This window comes from Amphiprion ocellaris, chromosome 18 (assembly GCF_022539595.1).
Source record: "Amphiprion ocellaris isolate individual 3 ecotype Okinawa chromosome 18, ASM2253959v1, whole genome shotgun sequence".
Taxonomy (NCBI): Eukaryota; Metazoa; Chordata; class Actinopteri; family Pomacentridae; genus Amphiprion; species Amphiprion ocellaris.
This window is the reverse complement of record NC_072783.1, coordinates 18,705,672-18,729,693: the sequence shown is the minus strand read 5'-3', so window position 1 is coordinate 18,729,693 and position 24,022 is coordinate 18,705,672. Positions and strand designations below refer to the sequence as shown.

At 40.9% G+C, this 24,022-nt stretch overlaps 1 protein-coding gene across 3 annotated transcripts in view; it reads right to left on the bottom strand.

Moving 5' to 3' along the window:
• The window catches only part of pkd1b (polycystic kidney disease 1b), a 42,149-nt gene extending 18,467 nt beyond the window's left edge, over positions 1–23,682 (bottom strand). For 2 of the 3 annotated variants that reach the window (XM_055004468.1, XM_035956654.2), the window contains exons 1-22: positions 20,702–21,008; positions 17,698–17,878; positions 17,427–17,620; positions 16,810–16,928; positions 15,838–15,985; positions 15,497–15,762; positions 14,643–15,404; positions 13,187–13,318; positions 12,904–13,079; positions 12,580–12,716; positions 7,927–11,588; positions 7,647–7,799; positions 7,322–7,462; positions 6,832–7,114; positions 6,572–6,677; positions 6,288–6,416; positions 5,987–6,137; positions 5,698–5,835; positions 3,828–3,972; positions 3,023–3,748; positions 429–570; positions 76–331 (exon numbers count right to left, since the gene is read on the bottom strand). In XM_055004468.1, coding sequence (XP_054860443.1) covers positions 76–331; positions 429–570; positions 3,023–3,748; positions 3,828–3,972; positions 5,698–5,835; positions 5,987–6,137; positions 6,288–6,416; positions 6,572–6,677; positions 6,832–7,114; positions 7,322–7,462; positions 7,647–7,799; positions 7,927–11,588; positions 12,580–12,716; positions 12,904–13,079; positions 13,187–13,318; positions 14,643–15,404; positions 15,497–15,762; positions 15,838–15,985; positions 16,810–16,928; positions 17,427–17,620; positions 17,698–17,878; positions 20,702–20,777 — 8,223 coding nt within the window. In that variant the 5' untranslated portion in view covers positions 20,778–21,008. Of the gene's footprint in view, positions 1–75; positions 332–428; positions 571–3,022; positions 3,749–3,827; positions 3,973–5,697; positions 5,836–5,986; positions 6,138–6,287; positions 6,417–6,571; positions 6,678–6,831; positions 7,115–7,321; positions 7,463–7,646; positions 7,800–7,926; positions 11,589–12,579; positions 12,717–12,903; positions 13,080–13,186; positions 13,319–14,642; positions 15,405–15,496; positions 15,763–15,837; positions 15,986–16,809; positions 16,929–17,426; positions 17,621–17,697; positions 17,879–20,701; positions 21,009–21,541; positions 21,561–22,804 lie in introns of those variants that run through there. The other variant, XM_055004469.1, reaches the window with a different exon arrangement.
• Positions 23,683–24,022: the final 340 nt, after the last annotated feature.

Below are 24,022 nucleotides of genomic sequence, written 5' to 3'. Positions count from 1 at the left end.
TGTTTCTCATCCTGACTTTGTATTTAGAGAATGGATAAGATGTAGGTTTTATGTGTGCAGGGTGTTTTTACATACTGGTGGCAGCAGAACGACGGCCCCAGGATGAACAAACAAACTGGCCCCAAACATGGTGAGGTGCTGGGTGAGGCAGTGGGCTGTGTGGAGTGTGCTGCCCTCCAGTGGCTGCAGACCGTCACTGCTCCACCTCCTCTCCTTCACACTGTAGTACTGGCACAGGGAGCTGAACACGCACACCGACACACGGACAGGACCGCCGTCGACCAGAGAGGAGGTCAGGTTGACGGACAGAGGCTGGTCTGTTCCATTCAGACTGTTTTGAAAGGGAAGATTAATTCATGAGAAGCGTGTTTCAATTCATAAAAAACAGCAGCCAGAGCTCTGAATGACAGAAAAGAGCTGAGACTCACAGTGGAGACAGAAAGATAGTTTCCTCTGAGGAGCCGGCCAGACCAGAAAGAGGAAGATCCCACTCTCTCACCAGGGAATCCCGGGAGGCATTAGTCCCCGGCACTGCAGAGCTCACTTCTGTCTTGACATGTCCCACGCTCACTGGAGTTTGAAAACAGCTTTTTAATGAATAATTTAGGCAGAAACTCACATACAGTATGGTTAATTAATAATTTCATAGGGGAGGCATGTTTGACCTTTAACAGAGATAGCTCTTATTAGTCAGCAAAAGACTTTAGACATCCTCAGATGTCATAGGCAAAGTACAACTTCTTATTTCTGTTATTATTCATGAAAATGCATTAAAACTTCAGTGTAAAGCCAGGCATTCAAGATTGAATTAAGGTAGTGCAGAATAATAATACATTTTAAAACTGTGTTCTGATTATATTTAATTAAAAAGTTGGAAGTTCTTAATGAAACAACATGCAGCCACTATGTGTGACTGTAAACATTTCTGCCCCCTGCAGTTGTACGTTTTCATGGTGATTAGCTTATTTTTCTGCAAATAGCTACAATCAATATTTCTACAGTAAATATGGAATTAAATTATCTGCTGCTCACAAAAAGCTGTACTTGGCTTAACAACACATTACAGCAATGTTAAGCTCATAGTTTATTTATCTGACTCACAATTTTACTCTTGCCGCTTTCATTTTGGGCCACAGTTGGAATTTCATTTTACTGAAAAGGCTTGAAAACCCACTGTGTTCTGCTGTGCCAAACAGCAGACAGGCAAAGTCAGGCACTAGTTGGTGAATATGTTGGATATTTAACAAATACAAAAACATATATCCCTCAAGAAAGGGTGTAAACCCAAAACAGAGAAAAAATGAAATATTGAATTAACATTCACCAGGTGAAGAATGTAATACCGAAGTTAACGATAATGTTGCTCAATAACATTTTGATGTAAATATGCCACTGTTGAATTTGAAAGGTGATGTCACTGTAGCACAGCTTGCTTTCACTTCACCCAAATGTCCAAAATCAGTTACTTTCAGAGAAAAATATTGTGAAATCTGCTCAGTTCCACAGACTGTATAAAGGGCGGATGTAACCACTGTGATGTAACTCATTAGTATGTGGACTATGGTTCTGAGGCCTCAAGTTTGGAATTCGACCATCGCCATCTTGGTCTTTTGAAACACTACGCACAGCAACCTGTCAATCGCAGGGAGCCATAACCTTCATTACTTTCTATTTGCCATAAGTAGGACCATAATTTATTAAATGAACATCATGCTCCATTCAAAAAGTCTTAAAAATATTCACTGAGACCATGAACTCATTAGAAAAATGTTTACAGAGGTAAAAAAAATAAATAAAAAATCATGTGAAAAGTAGAGCCATTGCCTCATAGATTTCTATGCAGTTTTTGCAACCAGAGCTATCACCCCCTGCTGGCCATTACAAGGTACATTGCATTTTCCCAATGACTTTATAGTCTTAATCTTATTTTCAAATCTCCTTTGATACAGCATGGTGTTTATTTTGTAAATCAGAATCCCATTCACAGTAAAATATGCAAAAAAAAAACTTGCAACTCTGTCAGCATGCAAAATATCCTTGAGTTTTCGGTCACATTCACTCCTTGCTCCAAAAAAACAAGTTGACAGCATTCAAATTCAAAACTCAAGGCTTCAAAACAGTTGGCAACAGCCCAGCCATCATGGCTTCTACGCTCATCTTTTATATACAGTCTATAGTGCCAGCAGGGCCATGACTGGAAAGCCTTGAAATACATATAATGGTTTCACAAATGTTTTATGTAGAGGGAATGGAAAGAAATACCAGTTATTAACACTGAATGCAAACAGCGTCTCTGTGTTTACAAGAAAACCCCGAAGGCCACCATTACATTACAAGGAAAGCAAATCAATGAGCTGAAATATGCTAAAGATATGTATAGACCTGAGGGGAGCTTCAGAGTTGGGTGATGCTACTCTCTGTCAATAATACTATCTATATATATATATATGCTGCTTACTGCAACAAACAAGTAAATAAATTTGGATACAATAACTTTATACTAGGCTTTAAACAAAGAAATATTGACTTTCCATTTGCTGTGGTCGGTATATACGCTACGGTTTAAAAGTTTAGGGTCACCCAGACAATTTCATGTTTTCCATGAAAACTCACACTTTTATTTAAGTGCTAACAGAATTGCACAAGGGCTTTCTAATCATCAATTAGCCTTTAAACATGATTAGCTAACACAATGTAGCATTAGAACACAGGAGTGATGGTTGCTGGAAATGTTCCTCTGTACCCCTATGTAGATATTCCATTAAAAATCAGCTGTTTCCAGCTAGAATAGTCCTTTACCACATTAACAGTGTCTGTATTTCCGATTAATTTAATGTTATCTTCATTGAAAAAAATGCTTTTCTTTCAGAAATAAGGACATCTCTAAGTGACCCCAAACTTTTGAACGGTAGTGTAGGTGAATAAGAACAAAAAAAATCTCTGGAAAACAAAAATGAATGCAGAAATTTAGGGGTCATGTCTGGAAGAAGATAGGAACAAGTTAGAAAATAACCTGCTGTACCTGGAGCCAGGCTGAAGTTGAAGGAGATATATAAACCCGCATTTTCATCCAGGTCATCCAGAGCTTTTACTGTGAAATTCAACCGTCCTTCAGTGGGGAGCGTCACAATAAGACATGTCCCATTACCAATGTCGCCTTCTCTCCCATCTCCTCCATCACCCTGTTCCACAGGGTACTTGTTGGGCAGGGTGACCCGTATGGCCTGTTCAGGGTCCAGATCCTGGATGGATACGGGTTCACCCTGTGGAGTGGTGAGCTCCATGGCAACCAGAGCGGTGGAGATCGGAGGGTTGGCCGCTGTCAGCAAAGGGTTGGACTCCAGAGCTCCGTGAACATCAAACAACACCTGTACCACATCAGACCTCTGACTCTTCAGATGGGCAGTAAGTGATGTGGGGATGTAAAATTGGCATGGGTGAGAACTTTCATCTCCGTTGGGTGATGATGACTGAGAGGAAGTGATGAGGTGTTGGCTGGACCAGCCTAACTGATGAGTGCAGAGGAGGTCAGAGGGGTCTCCTTGGAAACCAACTGTGTGGATGTAGTTGGTGTCAAGCGAAAGTGGCGCCTCCTCATGAACACGAGAATGCATCAGGGTGCGCATCAGGGCTCCAGCATGGCTCAGCGCTGACAAGGCGATCACTGAAGCCGCCTGCAGAGAGCTTGAGTAGGCTGGGTGAGAACTGGAAGCACTGACTGACTCAGACACGGCAGCCAGGGTGCTACCTGGAAACACAGATAATATCTGGTCAGTTTCACATCAGTACATGACTGCTTCATGTTGGAGACGATGGAGGGGCAGCACCTATAACATTAAGGATGTTTCTTCCTGTGTCAACAGCTGGTAAAACAGCGGGGCTCATCTGCTCCTCTATAACATGGATCATCTTCCCCACAGCTTCTAAAACCTTCTCATGACAGCGCTCACATATCAGCTCACTGGGAACCGCCTGGAATAGAAAAAGAAAATGTTATTTCAACACAAGTTAAGACAAAATTGGGCAAATTCATGGACTTAAGTCTTTTTGTATGTATTATTGTGAGCTCTAATATAATAATATTCATTTTACAGGTAACAGCAGGTTAAAATTCTCAATAAAAAAGCTTTTGTAATTCCCTCATTTTGTTGTATAGAGATTTAGATATGAAGATAGACACTAATCTCCTATAAGTCCATTTAATATGATGCCACAACTAGCAGTCAGTTAGCTTAGCATGGAGACTGAAGACAAGGAGAAACTCAGGGTTGCTAGCTATCACATTTTTACCTCGGACACCTGCTTTCAGGCTCTGTCTCACACTTTGCAAACAAATCTCACCCTCATTTATGAAAAACCAGTTATACTCGACCGTTTAAAAGTTTGGGGTCAATTAGAAATGTCCTTATTTCTGAAAGAAATTAATCAGAAATACAGTCTAGACATTGTTTATGTGGTAAATGACTATTCTAGCTGGAAATGGCTGATTTTTAATGGGATATCTACATTTCCAGCAATCATCACTCCTGTGTTCTCATGATACATTGTCTGAAGCAGCTTCATCACAGCTGTCAGGATAATTACTCAGCAAAGGAAAGCGGTGGAGTTATGTGATGATCGGCATATGTTTCTCCATCTGTCTGTGTGTAACATTACTCAAAAACAGAATAAAGAATTTGGATGAAATTTTGAGGGAAGGTCAGAAATGACACAAGGACCAACTGATTAGATTTTGGCAGTGATGCAGCTTATAGTCTGGATCCACAGAATTGTTGAAGATTTATGTATCATTGCGATCCTACTACAAATCAACCGTTGCAGACTTATTGGGACTTGTCCATTGGAAATTATGTATCGACTGAGCAGCCTTGGCGGAGTTCTCCGCTCTGTGCGTGCTTTTCTTGTTTTCTTTTGTTGTTAGTAAAAGTCTGATTAGTTTACCATAGTCAAATTGTGGAGTTTTTTTGTTTAGTTTTTTTTGTACAGAGAATTTTCAGTTTAACAGTTACTCATAGGACACTGGCAGCAGTGACATTAATGACTGTACTGATGTTTGTTCTACAAATATGGCCTCTCTAATTCTTAAAGTATCAAAGTATGGCATCAGGTAGACTATTAACCATGAAAACATTTTTTTTGTTTTATATACTGCTGTAATGAGATAAACAATAAATAATATTAGACAAATTACCACCCCCCCCAACCCCAATATTTCTCAGCTGAGAGCAGTTGCCAGATAATTCCCGACTCTGGCAAATATGACAGTACACATTCTATTGTAAAACTGAAGATTAAATATAACATGCTTTGTTTTTTGTATAGATTAAACAAACCAAATTTTGCATGGTAATTGATGAGCTTCACGGGTGACATTAGGCTGATTATATTGCTCTTGTACAAAGCTAGACTAGCTGTTACTCACTGTTTCCAGTTTGTGAGCCAAATTGGACTAACAGGCTGCTGGCTGTATATTCACATTTAACACACAGCTGTGGGAGTGGTATTGAGCTTCATCGAACTCTGTCCTGTGAAGCCAATAAGGAAAATTTCCAAAATATCGGACTGTGGCTTTAATGTTTAAATCATCCAGCTCTCTTCCATGAAGTGTTTGGTTGCAATATAAGTGACTATATTAAACTATCAATGCATTATAAAGATGAGAATCAACAGGAGAAAATGTGTGATGTGTTTTCTTACAGTAGATTGTGAAAGTGCCGAGCTGATCTGATCAACATCCAGCAAGGAGGACACAGGGAGAGAAGTGAGAGCCTTGGTCACGTTTTCACGGATCTCCCTCCTGTCCATGAGTTCCTCTGCAGTCCATTTAGACTCCATCTGTTTATAAGGGAGAAACTTATTAACAAGCAAACATCACTTCCATGATGCTCACAGTCTTCAGTTATCTTGTGGTGAAGAACAGCTTGATAATGATAATTAATGTGTAGTGTCATTTCATGCACTGGAATATGAAACTATGATACACTACCTGATTAAGCTTGCTTGTAAGCGCGATGGAGTAAGGGACAATCTCCTGAGGGTTGCCATGTTGGACTAAAGCCCACAGTTCTGTCTGACTCTTGATTCTGAGCCATTGACTGGCAACTTCACCACTTTTGTGATTTTCAACAGTCAGTGTTCTGGAAAAAGGAAGAATTAAGATTGTGCCAGAATTCACAAAAAAATTTAAGACATTTGTCCTAAACTTTGACCAACAGCAGTGGCAGGTAAATCACATAATAATGAACAGAATAATAAGGTGTAGGTTGCACTAACAGCTTCTTTTTTACCTGTTCAGAGCTAGGACCTTTGCACCCAGATGGTCTTCTACCAGCAGAATGAGAGTAATAACTGACATGTTCTTTTGCTGCCCAGGACTTCCCATTGGGACCAGGCTGCTGAATGTTGAGCGAGTACCCCTTAGGAGAAAAAATAAGGCAAAATAAACCCTGTAATCTCATTTGACAAAAAGCTTTAAGAAAAAATGCACATCTTACTTTAAAATGCTGTTTTTAACATCAAGCTTAGATCACGGTTTGTCTTTTATTAATTGTGAGCTGAATCCAGTAATCACCTATAGATAGTGAGCAGTGGGCACACAGTGCTAATGGGCTGGCATGATGCCACTTGGAAGGTATAGATGAGCTGAGAGGTCATACTTTCATCAGGTTGCCGCCACCCTGCCAACAGAACAGATGTTTGAAAGACACAGTCAAACACAAAAATTCAAAATAACCTCACTACTAGTTTGTTGTGGAAATAATTGAAACAAATTTATTAAAGAGACTATAAAATATGTTAGTCTTCTCACTTGACAAATAAAAAAGGTAATACCTGAACAGCTGTATGTGACCACTGTCTCCAGCAACTGTATATCTGACTCTGGACTCAGATCACACTGGCCGCCATGTGGTGAACTGTTGGATCGTATCATTTGGCTGGCGCTGCCCAAATGCCCATTGCCAGGCTGGGATACATCAAGAGCAAAGGAATAGCTCTGCCCTGGCTGCAAGACACCTGAACGCACCACTAACTTAGGAGAATATCTCCCTGCAGAGGTATTGACTTCATCAAGATCAAGGGTCAGGCCGCTCTGGTCCTGAGCGCTCCATTTGTACTGTGTGAAGACATTCATCAATTACTATTATCTGTGTATACTTGTGTATTTATTGTCTTGCAAATAGCCAGCCATTACACTGGTAATTTGTCAACTTAACTAAGCATCGATAAGACTTAATATAAATGAAATCATCCAAATTAACATGAGAGACTTCTATATAAATAATGATTAGATGGATTTTACAGGAAATTAGAGTCAGAATACCTGAGCTTGGCCGTCACATTGTTCGCATTGTCCAACAAGGACAATAGGGGTGTTGTAGCTGATTTGTGTAGCGTGAGACTGGACAGAACAGGACACACACTGTACAGTCACAGGAAGCACCGGAGTTTCAGTCACAGTTACCTACAAGAGAAAAAACATTTGAGTGTGCTGCTGTTATAATTTTAGTAAATAATATTTCAAGAATGCTCTTATGAAGAACAATGTCTGTGCTGTGCAACTATTTTTTGCTTCTTTGCCAAGTTCATTCATAATCCTAAATCTCCAAAACAATTTAGTTGCAAGAGATATTCAACATGACACATACTGTCTGGTTGACTGAGACAGGTCTCCTTCCTTTCTTGTGCACGGTCAGGGTGAAAATGTAAACTGTGTCTGAGTGCAGCTGAGAGCTGAGTACCGTCATCCTGCTGCTGATACTCCCAGTGGGCTGCTTTCCAAAAGGAGACTCTGTGGAGTTCTGAAAATACAGGTTTCACTTTAGTATGCCACAAAGACTCCCTACTTTTGCTGCTTTCAATTTTGAAGTTTTTGAAACAGCAACTATTATGATTTCTGTGGATGCTTTCACATCAAGAGGTGCTTACCGCTGTCATCCAGGCCCAGTGGTACTGCAGTGCATCCTCTACTCCTGACTCTATATCAGGGTCATGGCACTCTGATCCATCTAGCACAAGATCACTAAGGCTTGGCCACAGTCGGTGGGAGCCTCCCTTGATGATGGCTACTAATGGAGAGTGGACCACTGTGATGCTGGTCTTCCGTTGGATGAGGAGAGGAGTTCCATGGAAAGAAACTGTAAATACCAGGAAATAGTGTCCCACATTGAGAGCATGCTTTGGAAGTAAGAGAAAAGGTGAAGTTGTATCCTCTTGATTTTTCAGAGCAATTGTATTCCCTGGGTTGCCTTTGGTGCCATTTGACTCTCTGAATATCTCCCAGAGATATTTAGTCTTGTAAGCAGAGCAGTTAATGTCCACACTTGCTTCAAAGAAACTTGGTCTAGACTTGAAGATAGTAGACTCACTCTGGAGCAGGGAGGCCTGAGGGTTTGAACACTGCAGCTCCTCCACCTCCATGTGCAGCTGTGTGGACACATGGCTGACATCGTTAAGTGCTTTGACCACAACACTGTATTTCCCAGTGGAATAATAAGTATGATTGACAGCTTTGGAGTCTGTCACCAACACTTCTGAAGAATCTCCAAAGTCCCAGAGGTATCTGACATTGTTTCCTTCTTTCACTGTTGCAGAAAACCTGACAGCATGGCCAACAAATATTTTCTCTGAATGACAGGAAACTCTGATTTTCTTAACAGGCCACTCAACTGTTAGAGTATCATTTATCGTCTCGGTGCAGACTCCATGGCTGGCTAGCACGCTAACAGACAATGAACCACTCTCTGGTGGAGTAAAGGTCACTTCCTGTCCCATGAGCTTCACAAGCTCAGAACTCCCCAAGTGAAACATCCAGCTATAGTCAACTGGAAACCCACTTTGAACTTCTGCCTTTAACTGGATTCCTTTTAGAGCCTCTAAAGTTGTGAAACAACAGTTTACAAGTCGCAAACCTTGAATAGGCTCGCTTACTATAATGCTAGATGATGTCTCGGCACTACTGACCTGGTTCAAAGCTTGTACTGTAACTAGGTGTTTCCCAACTGGAAGGCTTGATGTGCTAAAGTGGCCTTTAGAAATATTCTGTCTATGAATCCAGTCTTTGTTTTGGAATGTTATTTCAAAACTTACATTGCTTCCTTTGGAGATTGATGGGAAGATCACAACTTGTTCCCCAAAGCATAAAGAGGACTTGCTAATGTTTAGCAGAAGACCTTTGATTGATTCCTGGACTGTGACACTGTGTGAAACCATCTGCCAACTTATTCTATTGGAAACATTCAAATACACCTGGTGGATTCCTGCATGTGGAAACCTGTAGATAAAGGTTTGACTCGTTGAGGTAAATAGATTCTGTTTGGCAGTTCCAACTGTCCAGTCCCAATGCAGATCACTACCCTTGTGGATGATTCCATGAAAAGAGAGAGCTGCACTTGCATTGACGTAAAATGAATGTTTCCTGCTGTTGATTTGAAAGTCCAGACCTTGTACCTCTTCCTGAACCAAAAACTGTTTGGTGTCATTACTCTGGCTAACAAAATTCTTAACTGAAACTGTGACAAAGCACTGACCCAGACTTGTGAAAGTGTGGAGAAGAAAGGGTACATGTGTCTGCATAGGTGAAAGATTTGTGTTCACATACCAAAAGTACTGCAGGTCCGACCCTATATCCACAAATACAGAGATGTTCACTAATTTTCCCAATGCCACAATGTTTGAAAGTGTTGCTATGTGTGCACTTCTTACACGCTCTACTGCCACTACAGAAATACTGCTGTGGACCTCCCCCAAGATATTAGAAGCTTTGAGCTGAACTGAAATACTGCCAGGACTTTCAGCTAACACATGAAAAAGCTTTCCTTCACCTGTAATTTGTCGGTTGACATTGCTCTGTGTAACAAGCCAGTGATAAGTGACGTTGGAGCCTTTAGTGACTGCAGCAATAAAGGGCAGGTCCTTGAAGGTTGATACATATTTCTTATTTGTCAGGTTTTGACATTCAATTTGCAGGCCGTCTATTCTTTCAAAGACCTCAATTAAAATAGCGGCCTCCATTCTACTCACTAAGTTCTGTGCTATAACCTTTACTTGGTATACTCCTGGTTTGGGGAAAATAAATCTAAACTGATAAGTCCCCTGTTTGGTTGAAGTTATACTTTCCACTGTCCAGTAGTAGGTTGTGTTGCTAAGAGAACTGCAAACTGCTGTGATTAGAGTTTCCTCTCCTACCGCAGCATAAGGATGGTTGGTTTGAAGTGAAAGATCTGAAACAGGGAGTAAAACATTCACTTTGACGGTTGCAGAATCCTGACTAACAGCGTTAAATGCTGTGGCAGTGACTGTGAATTGACCCGCGGAGGTAAAAACATGTGATATGTTGTGCTTCTGCTCCACTGGAGATCCATCTCCAAAGTCCCATAGCACTGACACATTGCTGCCAGTGCAACTCAAAACCCAAAAGGAAGCTAATGTATTGACTGTCAGTGTGTCACTTTGACCACCGTGCACAACAGAACACTTACTCACAGGTTTTTGGATGGTGATATCAGCTTTGGCAGTTTTGGTGCTGACTTTGTTTCTCACCATTACAGACACCTCTTCAACACCTTCATCTTTAAAGACAAGACACTTCTGAGAGTGTTCTGTCACAGCAGCGAGCCCAGATGACTTGCTCAACCACATAAATTGGTAGCCTGTCATTTGTTCAGGAGAAACTAACACTCTGAAGCACACCTCTTCTCCAATAGCCACTACATCTTTTGATGACTGCAGCTCAATGTTAGTTATTGGACTCTCAACACAGATAACTGTACTAAATGCCACAGATGTAATGGAGCTAAATACAGTTAGATTAACATGAAAAATCCCATAGTTTGAAAATGTATGCATGGCTGTTGAACGTCCTGTCACTACAGTCAAAAAGGAATCCTCTCCGAACAGCCAGTGGAAAGTCAAACTGGATATGTTTCCATTTACCACAGCAGCAAACTGTGTGTTTTTTCCACTCATGACACATTCTGTTGGGAAAATTCCATTAATAATCAAACTATAGACCTCAACAGTGATAGACTGATGAGCCTGGCTGACAGAATTAGAGACAGTTACATCTACTGTATAGTTACTTGGGAACTTATAGATGTGGGAGACGGAACCATCTGTAAGATTTTCCTGCAGGGACCCATCACCAAAGTCAAAATCCCATTTGAGACCGGTACCAGTGGCAGCTTTAGCTTTGAAATGCGTAGCAGAACCTACTTCACTTGGTCCGCTGTAGGTGACAGTTAATCCAGAGATTTTCTCCATTACAACCACCACTAGCCAGGCTGTCAGAGAACTAAGAGTATTGCTGGCACACACTGTGATGTTGTAAACTCCAGCAGATCCAAAACTGTGGCTGACTTTACGATGGTTGTTTTGGACAGCTTTGGCACCATCACTATAATTCCATGTGTAGAAGACTGTAAAATCAGAGGGCTGGATGGAAGCTTCCAGATGGACAGTCTGTTTGACGAGGGGCATCAAAGTGGAAGTAGAAATGAGGAGGCTTTTTAACAGAGGGCAGACATTTATCTTCATGGATGCATTGGCGTTGTCAAACTGATTAGAGATGTGCACATGAAGCGTGTAGTTCCCTGGAATGAGCAAACACAGAGAAATGCATTTTAATTTAAGATTACTCCAGTAATACAGCACAGAAATTTTAGATTGTTTGAGCAAAGTTGTAGGTATGCTGGGACATCATGGAGCAACACTCAGAAAAGAGGCAAAAGTGTAGAGCTTATAACATCAAAGCCATTTTAAGGCATGAAGGGATTATTTTGATGGAAAAAAAAGCCAAAACTCCTCAATATGTAACTCCGATTGACAATGATGCATTTCTAGGGGTTCAATCAACAACTGGAGAAGGACTTTAAAAAATACAGAAGAAATTTTAAGAGGAAAAAATACAGAAAACACTCAGGGTTTAAAAGTATCTCCAAATGATGTATGAATTCTTGCCAAATTATCAGCAAACAGACACTTTCACCAGACATCCACAAAAATTCACTAAAAATTAATTTGATGCTTGTTAAATTGACTAACTTTCATTAAACACATATTAATGGACTTTTTGGCCACTCTGACCAGCAGACGCAAACTGTAAGCACAACTGCTATAATACAATGATATGAAGTTGATATGGGGAATTAGTTAGCAGTCAGTTGCCTATTTATACATCCTCGAACATTAGCTTTTAGCTGAAACTATGGGTCTGGCCAAACAACAACAACTTAAACACAATATTCCCTTGTTCTATTAGCTCCTAAATGCTTCAATATGTTCACCAGACTCATGCCATTGGTGCTGAATGATAGTGTGCTGCCATATTCACTAAAAGCAGCTCCAGCTAGTGTTGTAAATAGTGTTTGCTAAGGGTTAAGTAGGCACCAAACAGATGTGGGATGTAAAACTAAAACAATGAATTGAAACAACATTCAAATTATCTGTAGATTTGAGGGAAACCGCAGTTAGGTTTTAAATTTCCATGCATTCATCACTAAAAGCAGACGTATAATATTTGATCCATTGTTGATCTAAAAATTAACAATTATAACAGCTTTAATAGTATGTCCATGTGTTTACCTGGGATTGGATAGGCATAGTTCACTGAATCCTGGACATACACCTGACTCTCTCCTCTTTTCACATTCTCTTCCATGGTCTGACATGGAGCAGACTGGGTGTGGATGACAGTATCACCGCCGTCCCCGAAATCCCACCTGGAAGGCATTAAAGAACATGTAAATTTAGAATAACAGGACAACAACTTTATGAGTTTATTTCAAGAGTAAATCTTTGTTGTAGAATTTATATGACTTCCTTGTCTTCCCAAAGGATCTCTGATGGTTATTTAAAATTTAAAAAATCCAATAATATATATCAGAAACAGAACGTCACAGCCCTCACCTAAAGGTAACTGGTAGAGAGATATCCACTTTGACCCTGATGGTGTAGACATGAGCAGCATCCACAGCTACAACCTCCCCGACAGACAGGAACTCGGGTTCAGCCAGTGGTGCCTTTTCATCAGCAGTTAGGAGGATTTGCTGGTTCTGAGAGCTCACAGGGTTCGATGCTGTCACCTAGCAGAGTGTTTATAGACGGTTTTCCATGAAAAAAAAAAGGTTTCTATTTATAACAAACCAAAAACAAATGAAATGTAACACTGGAAACTGAACAAGGATCTTACCCGGAGCTTATACTCTGCAGGCTTCTTGAACATTACACTGTAGGACTCCCCTTCATTGGCAAACTTTTCCAGGTTGTCAATCACCCATGTGAATTTTACTGAGGAGCCACTCTCCACTTTGGCTGTAAATGACTACAATTTAAACCATTAGAAATATACCACTGTGAAAGTATTTATTATCCAAACATTGTGCTTTTCATTTTCTTATCCACGTGTCAGCAAAACCTATCTAAGGCTATGGTAGAAGCATGCAAAAGTTTTTTTAATGGCAATGTCACTATCATGTTCCCCATACCAGTTTAGGATTGAAAGCAAGTTACAGCAAAGGCTGACAGGAATGGCATTGGCTGGATCATAGCTTGATCATAAAGTAAAGTGCTGGACAAATTGACCTTTTGCACAAAGTTAAAGGTAGGAAGATCATCACTGTTTTTGCAAGTCATCCCACTGGTAGCATGAATATTTGTACCAGATGTCACGGAAATTTATCCAGACAATTTATTGGTAACCATAAATGCCAACCACAAATTTCAAGTCTGACAATTGTCTGGGAAGCAAGGAAATCATTCCCAAATTTAGTTTAAATCCATCCAGAAAATGTAGGCATTGCATATTTGACTTCGTTATGGAAACAGTGAAAGTAAGCAGAACTACAGAATTTTTAGAATTCATCCTCTTAGGGCCATGAATGTCCATACAAAACATCCGTCAAAATGAAGTGCGCTAATTCTGAAAGGTTGCAATTGCTGGTTTGGAGTTGGTTCAACTTGCAACAGTGTAAGTATTTTCTTCTTCGCATACTAGAAAGTTACCATGGAGCCACATCATTATGTCACTTTGTATGTCTGTTTGAACATTGGATTTGTTATTTAAGCTCTTTCTAGTTGGTTCTGAACTTCGGTCGAGTACCAAAAAAGCCAGTGAGATCATTATTTGTCTGACTTTTGTTGCCATTTGAATTTTAATATCACCTTTTAAGAACACTGTTGCAAACAGTAGTCGGGGTTTGTGAATGATGTTCCATATGCGGCCATTTGTAAAACCATTTAGAAACACGAGCTGGCAATTTCAGAACATCAAACACCAGGTATCATGAGACAAATAGTGACCTCATTGGCTTTCCATATGCTGTTTCATGGATTTCATATATATTATGAAACTCAGATTTTGGTTCTTTAGATTTGGTAGTCCAGCTCTATTTTTGTCCTAAAGTGGGACTAGCAGTTGGTGCTGCTCTTGAACCGGTTTTCCTGGCTGACAAAAAGTTCTCTAAAGGTAGAAATACAAAGAACTGGTTCAAGCTTTGGCACCGACTTTGTACCATCCCTCAAACTTCCTTGGTGGAAAAGGAGCATAACATGAATTTCCATTTTTAGTCAAACTAGCTTGATCATTGAAAATAAACAGTCTAATAAGGTATATGTGTTTGTTGTAGATTCTCCATTTTAATTCTTACCTGTGATGTGTCTACAAGCATCCTCAGGCATCCATGTGGCTCAACAGTAAGGCCAGCCACTTTCTCATATCCACAAACCTTCACTCTCACACTCTGAAAGCTCTCTACATCCATCACACTGATGTTCAGCATCTGAACCCCAGCTGATGGCAACAACAGAGTCACAGAGGAGAACCAGACATCCTGGGACTGTTTCTTACAGCCAGGTGAAGATTGAACCACTTCTTCAGGACAAGATGGAAGAAAGGGGACCCCAGTCTGGAGCACTGGAGCTGACCATGAGCTCTTGGCTTTCTCTCCAAACAGGGCTTTGACAATGATGAGAGTTGGGATGTTGATTTGAACATGAATCTGGTTCTTGTCATCTGGTAGTGGATGGATGACATTAAGTCTGAATTTAGATCTCACACTGGGGTTCGGACCTCCAGTTGGGGACCTAGTATCAGGGACTGTGGTTGTCTCTGTGTGAGTGTAGTCAAAGATATCGTCATGCTCAGTAGCTCTGTGAATCGTGTCCACATACAGCATCCTCAGGTCACACACCACCCCGTCCACCCACTTGCTCCCTTGTGGCAGTGAAGTTAGGCCTCCTTCCAACCAGCCTCCCCACTCTGTTCCCCTAATGGACAGGTAGCTCTGGCGCCAGGGTGAGTTGAAAGTGGCTTCACCATTTAGACAATGCAGAAATGCTCCAGAGTCAAGAGTGTGCTGCACAGCCACAATGTCATCAGGATACACCATGATGGAGGATGGAAGAAGCAGCTGTTGGAGAAAATGCATGGAAATGTGAAATGAATTGTATGCATCATATGACCCACAGTAGCTAGAATAAGGGATTAATTGCAGCAACTCACACTCAGAGTTTTCAGTTCAGAGCTGGGGTTTATTCTCAGAGGAAAATCTGCCACCAGATGGTAGAAGGGAGGCAGTGCGGGGTATCGAGGAGGTAAAGTAAAGCCTCGGCCCACCACTGCTGCATCGTAGGGGCTGCATGAACTGGTAGTGGGGACACAGGCCTCCAGCAGATGGCACCAGTACTGGCCCATGCTGCAGCCCCCTGTGGTGTTACACAGAGGTACTGCTGAGCAGCAGCTGAAAGGGTTCAGGAGAGAGCTGCAACCTGACAAGTAAAGAAGGGATTTTTTGCTCCTGTATCTGATCAACAGCGGCATTCATAGTTTGTCTAGTTCAGTACCTGGGGGTACAAGGTGGTGGTTGGGGTTGCAGTAGGGTCGAAGGATCTGGATACGAGCCACAGAAGACACAGCACTGGGTTGGACCACCAGTTCCACTGACGCCAAATGGCCTGCATGACTGAACCACAGACCTGGGAACAGCTGCATCTGTGGTGGTTATAGGAGAATATACAGACAAACACATTCTGATATTCAGATATTTAAGTATAAAGAGATTCCACATTGATCACATTCTAAGCAGGGCAGCATTTATTGATTCAGCCATTCTCTGATGTAATGTACTCTACAGACTGATAAGATGAGCTCAGGCACTTTCTACTCCACTTCCCATGTTCCATTTGAAATGATTTTTAACATGAATGTTATTAAAGTCAAATCTCTCAAACCTCTAAAAATGTATCTGTGTATCAGTTACATATTTAGAAATTTCTTTTTCCTTGAAAATAATCTCTTTCACCTCGAGCACACCAGCTCACCTACAACTCTGCTCAAACACAACATAATGATCCTACACTACACAATGGGAAAGTGTTAGACTAATTCAGTCACACATGTTCAAACCAGAAACAGACTACTGAATTCCTGTATTACATTTTCTTTTACAGGAAGCTCCACCCTGCAAGTTGACAGGATTGGTTGCTTAAGTTTGTAACAAATAAAACCCAGACTGTGCTTTTGACTAATCAGTGGACATCAGTGCACTACAGTTTCAAGGTGAAAATGCTAAGCCATAGTGTTAACTGACTGATACCCAATATTTTTAGCTTTTAACAAGTTTTTAGTGTGAAACGCTGAGATGTAACCCGATTAGAGAAGGTGTTGTGAGATTGTGTCATTTTAATGAAGTCGAGAGTAAAAATTCTGGTGTTTTGCTGTTAAAAACATGTAACTGATCGTTGTAGCAAATGCTGAGATATATCTTTGAACCCCTTTTGGCTAAGAATCAGTGTTTTAGCTGCCACTTTACAAACCTCCACTGTGCGCTGTCCAATGTCAGGGACACCGGAAAGAGCCTGTATCTTGTTATCAGCATAGACGCCAGTCAAGAGAACCAACCCGGTCAGGTAACTGTCCATAGATGGTAAAGAGTCTACAAGAAGAGGAACAAACCAAAATCATGTCATTGTGCTTATCGTCACATTTCTGATATTGTTAGCCTGCTGTACAGTTAGGTTCCTAAGTATTTGGACATTGACATAATTTTCAGAATTTTGGCTCTGTACACCACCACAGTGGATTTGAAATTAGACAATCAAAATGTCCTCTAAGTGTAGACGTTCAGCTTTAATTTGAGGGTATTTACATCCAAATGAATGGTGTAGGAATTACAACACATTTTATATGTACCTTCCACCTTTTTGCACTTAAAGCACATTCATGTATATTAGTTCCTCGGATTGTCTGTTTTTGGACTTGGATCTTTTCTTGCCCTCTGTCTTTGGTTGCCAGCCAACTGCGTGGAAGCTCCTGTTTTATATTCATCAATAAACCTCTGTGAAACTGTTCCTGTCGGCCTGGTCTACATCTGGGTTCTCCTCTGTGACACACTCATGTAATCCCCTGATATTCTTGAGTGAATCAGCCTTACCAGAGATTTCCTTTTTACACAGGAACAGGTATCGTCCAGCACACTGAGCCTTCCTCCACCTCCCCAGTGTTCCCAATGCCATCTGAGAGCAAACCTTCTGACTGCCTCTGTCCCACCTCTGTGGCTCCACAACCCCATCCTGCTCAGGTCTCTCCCCTTCTAATCGCTGTATCCACACCCACACTGTGGTTTTCCTGAATAAAAACAGAGATGTGACAATGTATCTGCTTTAAAAGATGGACATCAGACAGACACTGTTTGTAGGACTCACACTGGAAAAGAGTAGAAGATGAAACTTTGCAGCTCTTGGCTGTCAGCAGATGCTAAATTTCCTCCTGGAGTCTCTTTGCATGAGTCCTGAGCTTCAAACCATGAAGATGTCATCTCAGACAGCCAATAGCATCGCAGGCTGGCCAGGTGGATGTGACCTCCTTTTGGACAGGGAATGTTCTCTGGAAAACAAAATTCTGAGTGAGCTGAGCGCAACGACTGAACAGAATCACATCAGCTCAAGATGCATGTAAATGATATGAAGTGGAGTCTTGTCAGACAAGTATGTTCAATCTAAAACCTTTACTTACTTTATCATTTATTTCAACAGCCAAAGTACACTGCCCATCCAAATAAAAAGTTGCACTCTAATATTTCATTGGATCGCCTTTAGCTCTGAGAACGACACATGTTCTGCATTGTTTTGATAAGCTTCTGCAATGTCCCAGCATTTATTTCTGTCCAGAGTTGCAATAATTTTCTACCAAGATGTTATGATGGTGATGGGGGCGTCGGACTGCTGGGGGAGTCCTCTCCAGCACATCCCCAAGATTCTCAGTGGGGCTGAAGTCTGGACTCTGTCGAGGACAATCCATGTAAAAAAATGATGTCTCATGCTCCCTGATCCACTCATTCACAATGTGAGCCCCATGAATCCTGGCATTGTCATCTTGGAACATGCCCATCAGGGAAGTAAAACTCCATTGATGGAAAGACCTGGTCATTTAGTATATTCAGGTAGTCAGCTGACCTCATTCTCTGGGAACATGACGTTGCTGAACCTGACCAAAACGAGATCATAACCCTAACCCCCACAGGCTGGTAGACACTAGACATGATGAGTGCATCACTTCATCCGCCTCTCTTCTTACCCTATGCGCAAATCACTTTGGAACAGGATGAATCTGGACTCATCAGACCACATGACCTTCTTTCATTGCTCCAGAGTCCAATCTTTATGCTACCTAGCCAACTGAAGCCTTTTTTCTGATTAGCCTCACTGAAGAGTGGTTTTCTTAGGGCTACACAACTGTTTAGTTCAAATCCTGTGAGTTCCGTTCACATTGTGCGTATGGAAATGCTCTTTCACTATTAAACATAGCCGTGAGTTCTACTATTGATTTCCTACGATCATCTCAGAGTTTGTTCTGATCACATTTGTTCCTCAAAAATGATGGTTCACCACTATCCTTCAGGTTTTAATAATGCGTTGGACGGTTCTAAACCTGAGTTTAGTAGTTTCAGAAATCTCCTTAGTTGTTTTCTTTGCTTGATGCAGGCCAGTAATTTCACCCCTCTGAAACTGATTAACATCCTTTTCACGATCACAGGACATGTCTTCTGACATGGGTGTTTAAGAAGTGAGAAGTTCCTCACTGCATCAGCTAGGGTTAAATACGTTGTTGCAGCTGAAACATATTCATCACTGCAGTAATTATCCAATGGAAGGCTCTTACCTATTTGCTTAGCTAAATCCAAGTGGTGACTTTGCTTTTGGACAGGCAGTGTATGTGCAGAGTGTCAAGATTAACGGGCAGCCAAAACACATCTCACAGAACAGATGTTTCATGTTCATCTCTGATTATTCACTCACAGGTTCACATTTCTCCTGATATGTTTGATTGTGAGATTATGTTCTTTAGTAACTATTGTGACTGCATCACCTGCTGCTCTTATCAGGCAGCTTGAGCTTAATATATCAGTATCGGTGGAGCTGGTTTTATGTTTCATGTAAAATGTTCTGTATGACATGATATTTTAAAAATAGCCAAAGTTTTAGATTTAAAATACGTCTGCAGCATCAGTGGTAGAAGTATTTGCATCTGTCAGTTAAGAAAAAGCAAAAATGCTCCTACATTCTAAACTGTAAAAATAGAAGAATTATCAGGAAAGTGTATTTAAAGTATGAAAAGTAAATGTTTTCATTATGCAGATAAACAGCCTGCTGTGACCAACATATTATTGGATCTTTGTTACAATATACAGTATATTTACTATGTGAATCTTAATCTGAAACGGAACTAGAGCTGTTTAATTAATGTCGTGGTGTAGAAAGTATAATATTTCCCCTGAGCTCTTATGGGTTAGATTTACAAGGCAGTATAAAATAAATATACTTAAGTAAAGTGCATCAGCATTGGATGTAGGTACAAGACTTGAGTAAATGCCCTCTACAATTTAGTATCCTCCAAGTAGAGGAGAATGGAGTCTGCCATCAAAAAAAAAATAATAATAATGAAACGTTTTTTTAACTTTTGCTACATTATTTTTCTACCATGACGCTTATAATTTTAATATAGTACATTTAAACTGTTAGTTTTTAATTCAACATAAGTTCAAGTAGCTCAGTGTTTAATGTAGAAACTAGAAAAGCACTCAGAGAGCGCAGTACTCTGTCAAGGCTACTATGTCATATCATTTCCGACGGCTGATATCTTTAAAAAATTCATGAATCCAGACTATAAGCCGCATCACTGCCAAAATCTAATCAACTGGTCCTTGTGTCATTTCTGACCTTCCCTGAAAAGTTAATCCAAATCCATTACTCCATTTTTGAGTAATGTTCCTAACAGACAGACAAACCAATGGCAATTGTCACATAACTCCGCCAAGGCTCTGCCTCCTTGGCAGAGTAATAATAATAATAATACAGTAATAATACGGCTACTGTAAAATGGCACAATTTAAATCATTTGGCATTTAAGTGATATTGCACAATTGCATACTCTATGTACTGAATAGTACATTCTCTAATCAAAGCACGCTGTTCAAAATTATTTCTTTAAAATTCTAAAATGTTCATCAATTTAAAATAATGACATTTCTATAGAAGATTTTTAAAAATTTAAGAAAATGGAAACATATGAAACCAAGCAGTTCACACAGCTGAAGTATTCAGCTCCAGGATTTCTGTAGATAACTCTGAACTTCTAAGTTTTTTTTTTCAAACAACACATCACAGTTAAAATTTCTCTTTTAATTCAGTACAAATTAAAGCGTCTCACCTTCTGCTGTGATGATCACAACCACAGAGAGAATGCAGAGTAGCACCTGTTTCTGAGACACAAGCCTGGCTGTCATCCTGCACAGCAAATCGTACTCTCCAGAGGAAAGGGAGCATTATATACCTTATCACTCCTGCAGTGTTGCACTGAATGTGTGGATTCTGCTCATCTCTTTCCTGGTGTTACCACTAGACCTTCTCCCTATTCTCTGTTATGCTGTGCAAGTTAAAATCGAATCTTCCTTTGAATCCCTCTGACCTGAAACCCAACTCTGAGTCTTTTGCTCTCTTCCCCTCGTCCTGCAAACACACCATGAGTTATGGTGGTGTCGTTGTTTTAAAGGCCTCCTCTCTACTCTCTCTGAGCGCCTGGGTGACTTCTACTTTGTCTCTCAGCAACAGCCATAGAAGCGGACTGGACAGAGGAGGCTGGCACTGCTCATTACCATGTTGTAAAACCTCTGGCAAACTCACTGCAGCAGGATGCAGTGAGTATAAAGAGTCGCTGTGGTGTTTGGATGCTTTTTAGAGTTACATGCATCAGAAGCCTATCTTCTCATACTTTGCTGCCTAATTTTTAAAATGTTTTATTTGTAAGTTCTGTCTCCTGCATGGTGCCCACAGCCTGTTGACCCAGCACTAACACCAGGACCTCATCACTAACCAGACAAAAGGCTGTGTGACGCACAGACCCAGAGCTAGTGTTAACAGAGAGGATGCCAGCTGGGTTGCTTGGAGAAGGAACAGATAAAGTTGAAGGCAGTGATAAGGCAACCATAGCTTGGAGTTGTCAGTCTGTTGCCATAGAAACCATTGTATTTTCTCTTGCGGAGATACTTACTCATCATATGAGCAGAAGCCTAAGAGAGAGAGAGAGGTTACAATAAATAGGGAAGCAATTCCAACACTTTTGCATATTCATTACAATGGACAGATAATTAAATTTCAACGACATTTTTTCCATTAAATATTCCAAACCAGCAGGGAACCATTTCCTTCTCTGTTTTTCTATATATTGTCATTGTCTTGATTAAGTTTTGAAGCCTGTTCTTGCATCCTTGCACTGACTACCTGTTTAATACAGAGCTGATTTTAGGGTTCTTTTATTTGTTTATAAAGCCATGCATGTGTTAGCACTTCGCTCCTCTACCTAAAGGCCTTTTAGATCCTCAGACCAATCGAGGCTGTTGGCTAAAAGGGAGATCAGGTCTTTGCATAATCAGCTCCAAAGCTCTGAAACAGCCTTTCAATCAGATGCTCCTCCTCCATTGATTTTTTTCCAAGAAAAAAAACTGGAGACATACACAACTGTTCAAAAGTTTGGGGTCACCCAGGCAATTTCATGTTTTCCATGAAAATTCACACTTTTATTCATGTGTTAACATAATTGCACAAGGGTTTTCTAATCATCAATTGGCTTTTTAACACCATTAGTTAACACAATGTAGCATTAGAACACAGGAGTGATGGTTGCTGGAAATGTTCTTCTGTACCCCTATGTAGATATTACATTAAAAATCAGCCGTTTCCATCTAGAATAGTCATTTACCACATTAACAATGTCTAAACCAGTGGTGGGCAATTAATTTTCATATGGGGCCAAATGAGAAACTTTGACGGTTGTTAAGGGCCGGACCAGTACACTTAAAAGCTCTGCTCAATATATATCTCAATAAAAACAGTAAATGAAACAATACAATGATGTACAATGCCCAACTCTTGAATCTCTGCTCTCAGATCCCAAACTCGTTTAAGCACCTTGCCCAGGCTGAGCCATCTGACAGCTGTCTGGTCACCGTGTTCACTATCATCTCCTCCAAAAAGACAACAAACTGTATTTCAATGCTCTTGCCCTGATGAAGTTAACTACTTTAGTTACAACATCAGTCACGTGGTTGATTTTTAGCACTGACTTACACAGCACCTCCTGATGTATAATACAATGCAAAAATATCAGTTTCTGCTCTGGTTTTATTTCAGTCACTTTATCTTGCATCCGTTTCAAAAGTCCAACATTTTTCCCTGTCAAATTTGGACAGCCATCGGCTGTAACACCAACCAAATTCTACCATTTTAGTCCCAGCTTGTTCATGCATGTATTTACCTCAGTGAACCGTCGTGGTTCCTTTCATTGGCTGCACAGCTGCCAGCTCCTCCGTCATCTCAAAGGTTTTCGTTAGTCCACGTACAAAGATGAGTAACTGGGCTGTGTCACGGACATCACAGCTCTCGTCCAGAGCCAAGGACAAAACGTCAAAATCGTCCACTTTGTTGTGCAGCTGAAGCTCCAGATTTTCGGCGCTGCTCTCCACCCGCCTCGTTACGGTTCGCCTCCAAAGGGGCACATTAACGAACGCTCCTTTTTTCTCCGGGCATAGAAGCGCTGCAGAGTCCACCAGACATTCTTTTATAAACTCTCCATCAGGGAATGGCTTACTGTTTTTTGCCGATTTTGTAGAATATTACAAAACTCGTCTTGACTGCTGCATCCCTTGATGTGAGCTTTGGTAAAACAAAGTCATTGCTGCTTTAGCAGTTTAGCTAGCAAACCTTCAGATATCCTCTCCGCTCTGCATCAAATGTTTGTACTTCTCCGCCATGTTTGGTCTTGTAATGTCGATTCAGATTAATATCCTTGAGCACCGCGACCTGTTCGCCACAAACTAGCCCACAGCTTTACCTCTGACTTCAGTGAAGAAATACTTGGAAGTCCACGCCTTGTTAAAAACTCTGCATTCGGAATCAATCTTTCTTTTTTGCCGTTTTTTGCTGAAGCTGACCAACAAACCGACCAGTGAAGTATGGAAAGCACGCGCGAAAAAACGTTAATTTAGCAGATCTTTCAAAATAAAAGCAGTGCAGGCGTATTGTTTGCCTGTATTGTGATGAAATATATTTGCATTGACTTTTAATATTTTCCAGTGACCTCATACGGGCAAGTCAGGTTCATCCGGCGGGCCGGATGTGGCCCGCGGGCCGTAGGTAGTGATGGTCCTCTGATACCCGAGGCTTCGACACATGCGCTGTAGCTCATGAAGCAAACATATCGAGCCACTGTGCCGAGGCGTGGTTTGGTCACGTGACTCGTGACGTTTGAATCACTTCAGTGACGTTTGAAGCACTCAACTGCTTCGAATCACCTGATTGGTTCGGTTTGTTATGTGAATCACTCAGCGGGATCGAGTGTTCCGGGATAGGAGATCCCTATTTAGTGTTGTTCATTTGAATTGTTTTTCGCAGAATAGATTGTTTTTTTTGCTGTTGTTTTTGCTTTGAGAGTTAGTAGTATGTCAGATTTCGTATTTCGTAGAGAATAGATAGA